This window comes from Triticum urartu, chromosome 4A, assembly GCF_056163025.1.
Source record: "Triticum urartu cultivar PI428250 chromosome 4A, HENAU_Tu73, whole genome shotgun sequence".
NCBI lineage: Eukaryota > Viridiplantae > Streptophyta > Magnoliopsida > Poales > Poaceae > Triticum > Triticum urartu.
This window is the reverse complement of record NC_141876.1, coordinates 344,502,808-344,510,595: the sequence shown is the minus strand read 5'-3', so window position 1 is coordinate 344,510,595 and position 7,788 is coordinate 344,502,808. Positions and strand designations below refer to the sequence as shown.

Here is a 7,788-nt window from a genome sequence, read left to right as displayed (position 1 = left end):
ATCAAGTTAAAATGAAGGAGTCTGATCAAGCTACAATAGCATTCATCACCCCATATGGGTCATTCTGCTTCAACACCATGCCCTTCGGGCTCAAGAATGCCGGCGCCACCTACCAACGCATGATCCAAACATGCCTGGAGAAACAGATCGGAAGGACATTTGAAGCCTATGTGGACGACGTTGTAATCAAGACAAGGAACGTCGAAACACTATAGACGACCTACGTCTCACATTTGACAACCTCCGCGCATATGACATTAATCTCAATCCGGAAAAGTGTGTTTTCGGTGTCCCCGCAGGAAAACTGCTGGGCTTCATCATTTCCAATAGAGGAATTGAAGCAAACCCAGCCAAATTCCGAGCTTTGTCACAATTGGCTCGCCAACAGACCTTAAGCAAGTCCAAAAACTCGCGGGTTGCGTGGCAGCTTTAAGCCGCTTTATCTCCAAATTGGGAGAAAAGGCACTGCCACTCTATCGCCTTCTATGGCGAACCAATCACTTCGAGTGCACGGACGCGGCAACATCCGGACTGGAAGAAATAAAAACACTTCTAGGGAGCAACCCAATCTTGGCTGCGCCAAACTTCGGCGAACCCATGTTGCTATACATATCAACAACACATCAAGTGGTGAGCGTCGTGCTTGTCTTTGAACGAGAACAAGAAGGACACAAATTCCCGCTTCAGAAGCCAGTATACTACGTATCCACTATCCTTACACCATGCAAAACCCGGTACCCCCATTATAAAAAAATAGCATATGCGGTCTTCATGGCATCCCAAAAGCTATGACACTAGTTCCAGGAGTGTTCGATCACGGTGGCTTCCAAAGTACCACTCAACGACATAATAAACAACCGCGATGCCACGGGCCGGATTGCCAAATGGGCCATCGGGCTCCTTCCATTTGATATTACATACAAACCACATCGAGCTATTAAATCCCAAGTACTGGCTGACTTTGTCGCCGAATGGACAGAGGCCGAACTCCCTAAAGAGTATGGCACATATTCCAATTGGGTTATGTATTTCGATGGCTCCAAAATGCTGGCAGGGCTAGGAGCGGGCGTCGTCTTAATGTCCCCCACTGGAGACATCATTCAGTACATACTCCAAATACTATACACAGACTCTAACAATGCATCCGAATACGAGGCCTTATTGCATGGTCTCCGGATGGCTGTCTACATGGGCATACAGCGCCTGGAAGTGCACGGGGACGCAAACCTTGCAATATCTCAAATAAATGGAGACTTTGATGCCAAACACCCGAAGATTGAAGCTTATCATAATGTCGTCCTAAAAATGTCGGCTCGGATTGAGGAGCTCAAGTTCCATCATGTGGCTCGAGAAAGTAATCAAGCGGCGGACGTTCTTGCTCGTATTGGCGCCAAGCGCGACCCCCTCCCACCCAATATCTTTCTGGAAAGGCTTTTTAAGCCATCCGTGGTGTGGCAGGGGGAGAGCGGTAACACTAGTCCAGATCCGAACACAACCCCAGATTCTGAACACGCCGATATCATCGGAGGCTCAACCACCGAAATAACACCATCGGCCCATCTCATTATGGCAGTCATTGCCCCATGGACCGAACCCTTCTTGGCCTACCTTAATAGGAAGGAACTTCCTGAGGATTAGAATGAGGCCTGCCGCATTGCCTGGCGTTCAAAGGCCTACAAGGTTTACGATGGAGAGCTCTATAAGAAAAGCGCTACTGGACTCCTTCAACGATGTATCTCTGAGGAGGAGGGGCGGCAGCTCTTGGCTGAGATTCACGCCGGTCTTGGCGGGCACCACGCCACAGCTCGGGCCCTTGTTAGCAAGTCCTTCCGTACAGGGTTTTATTGGTCGACGGCCCGAGCAGATGCACAGGACCTTGTCCAACATTGCGTCGGATGCCAACTCTTCGCCAACCAAAGCCATATGCCCCCCACCGCCCTACAAACAATCCCCATCACTTGGCCTTTTGCGGTCTGGGGACTAGATATTGTCGGACCCCTTAAAGGAGGAAGCCATGAGAAAAAATATCTGCTGGTTATGGTGGATAAATTCACTATGTGGATAGATGCCAAACCAGTTAAAACGGCCGAGTCCGGGCCGGTGATAGAATTCATATCCGGCGTCGTACACCGTTATGGTGTTCCACACAGCATCATCACTAATAACGGCTCCAACTTCACTGCCGATGAAGTGAAAACCTGGTGCGCTAATCTGGGCATCAAGCTCGATTAGGCCTCTATCTATCATCCACAGAAAAACGGTCAAGTCGAACGAGCCAATGGTCTTATTATGAGTGACACCAAGCCTAGACTAGTGCGGTCTTTGAAAGAATCAGAAAAGCACTAGGTTGAGGAGCTCGACTCTGTACTCTTGGGGCTGCAGACCACGCCCAATTGCACTACCGGATACACACCATTCTTCATGGTGTAGGGAGCAGAGGTAGTGTTACCCTGCGACATTATTCATGACTCACCTCGAGTGCACATGTACGAAGAGAGAGAAGCCGAGCTGGATCGGCAGGACAGCTTAGATGTCCTGGAGGAAGAGTGCAACGTTGCAAAAGCCCGTTCTGCATTTTATCAATAGCAGGCTCATAGGTATCAAAGCAGAGATGTGTGGGCCAAGACTTATAACGTTGGCGAACTTGTTCTACGCCTGTCACAGAAGAAAAAGGACAAACGCAAGCCCATGTGGGAGGGTCCCTTCATCATCGACGAAGTTCTCACCCGAGGAGCGTACCGCCTGCGTAATGCGTTAGACAATCGCCTAGAGCCGAACCCCTGGAACGCGGCCAGACTCCGAAGGTTCTACGCCTAGAGCCGAACTCCTTGTTCGTCCCCTTCCCCCTATTGCCTCTTTCAAGTTTTCTCTCTTTTTCTTTTTTCTTTTTTTCCATTAACCTTAAAACTTTCGTGCGGTTAGACCACGCATCCCTGACGCACACATCTTCAAAAATGTACGTCTATTATACCTGGGGGCTTCTTATATAGAAGCTTGCTATTATTCTCTGAGTATCAAGCTCATTACATATGTGTTTTTCCATATGTACCTTTTCTTCGCCATTATATGCATCGATATGACTTAAGTTTTGGCCAAGCTGGGTTGCCTGGCTCCTGTGCTTATGCCCTACATTTCCGTTAGTTCGGCTAGGGCATAAAGGGAGTACCTCTACGATTGTTACTGTCGGGTTATCCAGATGTGTACCTCAGACTATCTAACTTACAATCCTGTTGGGACTATGATCTATTAGGGGTATAACATAACTAGCTGGATACAACTTGTCTGTTCAAGCAACTATGACCCATACGCCTGGTTTCCATGCATACCCCGGTTTATTTGGCCGCACGGGTATTCAGAAACACTCCGCACCTTCGGGTCCCGAGGTTGAAGCGAAAAGGTATGCCATGACAATCGTTTTACGATTCAGCTAGAATTTACATATTTCAAGGAAAGTACATAGTCACTTAGACTCATAAATTTCCTCCTCTATACCATCCAACAGGCTATCTAACTTACAATCTTGTCGGGAATATTTGGCAGCTACTGCTACTTGGTCATATACCAAATTAACGGGCACTTCTTTCCCATCTGACCCTAAAGGTCCGTCCCGGGACATGTGATTCGGATCAAGCTTGGTATACCATGTTTTCACCATGGGCCAGGCCTCTCGCGCACCCTCCCGGCAGGCCGATATTTTCCATAATCGGATGCGCCGCCACGCTCCCTTGAATAGATCTACAAGCAACTCCATACTTCCTAGAGGGGAGGCGGATGGGCATAAGGCCTTAGCAACACTCCGCATTGCCTGCCGAGCTTGCTCGTGCATTTCCGACAACCCCTGCAGCAGATCATCCGACAATCCGGACATCTCCTCTTCCGGACGGCCTATCAGCCTACCTGCAACCATAACTTTGTCAGTACCTTTCATCTCTGAACTATTATAAGGTAAGTTTGGTCACATACTAAATATGCTGCCTCGCAGCCTTTTATTCTCCTTCACGGAGTCGTCCAGTTGGGCCCGCACATCTTTCAGTTCCTCGCCTAGCTGGATTTTGGAATCCTGGAGTTTGTTTTTCTCCTCTCTGACTTGGGTCAGAACGCGCTCACCTGCGACATGTAGTCTTTTCGCCTCTTTCTCGTCCATTTGAGCGGCCTTCAGTTTCTCTTCTAGTTGGTCCGACGACCCTGTTATGAGACAAGCAACAGTATAAGCACAGCTGGCATATAATCATTGTTTCTTGATGGAGGGAAATATTACCAGAGGACGCCTTCTTGAACTTTTCCAGTTCGGTGGTAGCAGCAGTTAGCTGTGTCCGGCACTTTTCCAGCTCTTGCGCTAGCAGGTCATTCTTCTCCGTAAGAACCTAGTTATACAACGATCCTTAAATCATTTGTATCAACTGCTTCAAGCCCCGGGGGCTGCTGACATATGGTTATCATATTCGGACAAAGTAAACTTACCCGTACATCTTTTAAATGCTGCTTTGTGGCTCTATTAAGCCCATCTTGTGCAGCTCGGATGTATGCATCAGCCGAGCTGAAGGCGTTAAAACCTCTTCTGAAAAGCCGGGGTCTTTTAAAATGGTCCTGCGGCGCTGATGATTCATAGCGCTCTCCACTTCCGAGTTAGTGATGGATACATCATCCGAATCCTCGGCTGGAGGACAGTCCGGCGTTACCCCCGCATCAGCCTCCATCTTTACGGCAGGATCTGGATCCTGGCTGTGGGAAGTATGACTGGCCGGACCCCCAGATATAGTCCGGCACACTTTTTTCTTGATGCAGGATAAACGGAAAGGTCACAGTTGGATGTGACTGCCAAGGTGCATATTTGCAAATCCATACCTCTTTGATGAAGGCTCGGCCGTATCTTCGTTTTCCTTCCTCTTCGAAGGCCTTCCAGGTGTGGGGGGCGCTCTCTTTGGAGATGCCCCTGGGGTAGCACGACGCATCGAACGCCTCCCCTTTTGAGCACAGGACAGTGCGGAGGGTGAGGAATAATGGGAAAACTCTCTTCGACATGGTGTCTCCGGATTACTTATGTGTGAAGCAGGGAGCAGACCGGGGTAATCGGCTATGATGGGTACATCCGTACCGTCGTAGCAAGTCTGATAGAACATTCCATCCTCGAGCTCCACAAATATGTCTGAATCTTCTTCATATCCGGGGTCAAGATCCCGGTTGCGTTTCTCTGGCTAAGAGGCAGGGTCATGGATCCCCTTGACAACTTTTCGCCATTCCTATTATAAGAGGATAGGATACAACCGTCAAAAATAATTCAAGGAGAGGAGTAAAATAGTGGAGTTAAAAGCTTACCCAGCTAGGAGGATTATACATGGAAAATCCGTCTCGATATTGGAGACGGGTGAATTCCTCCTTGTCCCCTTTATATAGTTCGGGCAATATTTTGGCCAAAGCGGCGGGGGTCTTCAGCCCGTTCCGACCGCAGCGTGAGGTGTCGTCTTCCCCATTGTAGTGCCACATGGGTAGCCCTCTATATTGGAGTGGTTGCACCCCCGCACTATGGATATCGCCATTACCTCGACTATTAACAATCCGTACTGGGCAAGCATCTTAATCTTGCCTAGCAGCAGACTGATCTCTGCGCTATCCTCTTCCTCGAGGCTCCGAGGACGCCAGCTATGGCGTTTCTTCAACGGAGCACTTGAAAATTCGGGAAGGCCCATACGAACGGGGTCGGGAAGAGCGACATCATGAATATAGAACCATTCGGAAGGCCATTCTTCGGAAGCCTTCTTTGGCGTGCCGAACAGGTATCTGGTGCCACAGATGTGCCACACCTCAGCTCCCCCACTTCAAATATTGTCCCTCCTTTATTACGAGGGACGAGGCATAACATTCTTCTCCATAAATGGAAATGGGCCTCACAGCCCAGGAATAGCTCACATAGAGCGACATAACCAGCAATATGCATGACAGAGGTGGGGGTGAGACTATGCAGTTGGAGGCTGTAATACTCCAGCAGACCTCTGAGGAAGGGATGGATTGGAAATCCAACACCTCGCAACAAGAAGGATATGAACCATACTTGTTCCCCCTGGATGGATTGGGGAAGTTCTCCGCTTGAGCCTCGCCATTGAAGGACGTCATTCCTACTCGTACGGGGACCAAATCTGCGGGGGAAAGAAAGCCATGTGTTTGCAGCTTCACCAGCTGACTATGAGAAACTAAGCATCTCTCCCAATTCCCCTTTTTGGAGTTGTGGGGATGAGAGGAAGAGGTGGGAGCGCTAGCCATGTTGGGGTGGTTCTGCTCCGCAAGCTATGAGGATCTCTTCCATGGATTTGGAGGGGGATCTGAGATCTATTCTCTTTAATTAGGCACCTTTCTCGTACGGTCAGGGTGGTATATGTAAAAATACCCTGACCTCTTGTATTCATTCAACACGTGGAAGCTGGAGTCAGGAAGGCGCAGAAGCCGAGGGGTGCGACATTAAATGGACAGTCGAATACATCACTTTAAAGTCATACGAGGAAGAACCCGCCTTGCAATGCCGAAGACTATCTGTATGCCGAACACCTCATCATTGAAGCCTAGTTAGGGGGCTACTAAGGGAGTCCTGGAGTAAGGGTCCTCGGGCGTCCAACCTATTGGATATGGGTCGGACTGATGGGCTGTGAAGATATGAAGACCAAAGATTCTACTCGTGTCCGGATGGGACTCTCCTTGGTGTGGGAGGCAAGCTTGGCGACCAAATATGAATATTGCTTTCTCTGTAACCGACCTTGTGTAACCCTAGATCCCTCCTGTGCTTATATAAACCGGAGGGCTAGGTCTGTAGATACCCCCGAATAATCATAGCCAGACTAGACTTTTAGGGTTTAGTCATTACGATCTCGTGGTAGATCAACTCTTGTAATACTCATATAAATCAAGATCAATCAAGCAGGACATAGGGTATTACCTCCAGAGAGAGGGCCCGAACCTGGGTAAAACATTGTGTCCCCCGTCTCCTGTTACCATTGATCCTAGACGCACAGTTTGAGACCCCCTACCCGAGATCCGCCGGTTTTGACACCGACAACCATGATTTCAGATCTGAACCTATTATGTTTTCATGAATATATTTGTGTTCTTGAACCTATCTTGCAAGTTATAGTCACCTACTACGTGTTATGATCCGGCAACCCCGGAGTGACAATAGTCGGGACCACTCCCCATGATGACCATAGTTTGACGAGTTCATGTATTCACTAAGTGCTAACGCTTTGGTCCGGTACTCTATTAAAAGGAGGAGTTAATATCCCTTAGTTTACAATAGGACCCTTTTTCCACGGGAGGGCAAGACAAAGGATGCCATGCAAGTTCTTTTCCATAAGCACGTATGAGTATATTCAGAATACATGCCTACATTATATTGATGAATTGGAGCTAGTTCTGTGTCACCCAATGTTATGACCGTTGCATGATGAATACCATCCAACATAATTATCCATCATTGATCCATTGCCTACAAGCTTATTCCATATTGATCTTTGCTTTCTTACTTTTCCGATGCCACTATTACAATTGCTACAAAACTGCTACTATTACTTTTGCCACTGTTACCGTTGCTTCCATACCACTTAGCTACTAAATACTTTGCTGCAGATATTAAGTCTTTTAGGTGTGGTTGAATTGACAACTCAGCTGCTAATACTTGAGAATATTCTTTGGCTCCCCTTGTGTTGAATCAATAAATTTGGGTTCAATACACTACCCTCGAAAACTGTTGCGATCCCCTATACTTGTGGGTTATCAAGACCTTTTTCTGGCGCTGTTGCCGGG

The 7,788-nt window shown here is 48.1% G+C and overlaps 1 protein-coding gene across 1 annotated transcript; it reads right to left on the bottom strand.

Annotated features, from left to right (window-relative positions):
* Window positions 1-3,386: 3,386 nt before the first annotated feature.
* LOC147975797 (uncharacterized) lies at window positions 3,387-4,625 on the bottom strand. The gene is made up of 4 exons (XM_087519678.1): window positions 4,462-4,625; window positions 4,259-4,364; window positions 3,964-4,185; window positions 3,387-3,897 (listed from the first exon to the last, which is right to left on the bottom strand). The coding sequence occupies exons 3-4, from the start codon at window positions 4,142-4,144 to the stop codon at window positions 3,461-3,463; spliced, it is 618 nt and encodes a 205-aa protein (XP_087375804.1). The 5' UTR covers window positions 4,145-4,185; window positions 4,259-4,364; window positions 4,462-4,625; the 3' UTR covers window positions 3,387-3,460.
* Between the last annotated feature and the right edge of the window lie 3,163 nt (window positions 4,626-7,788).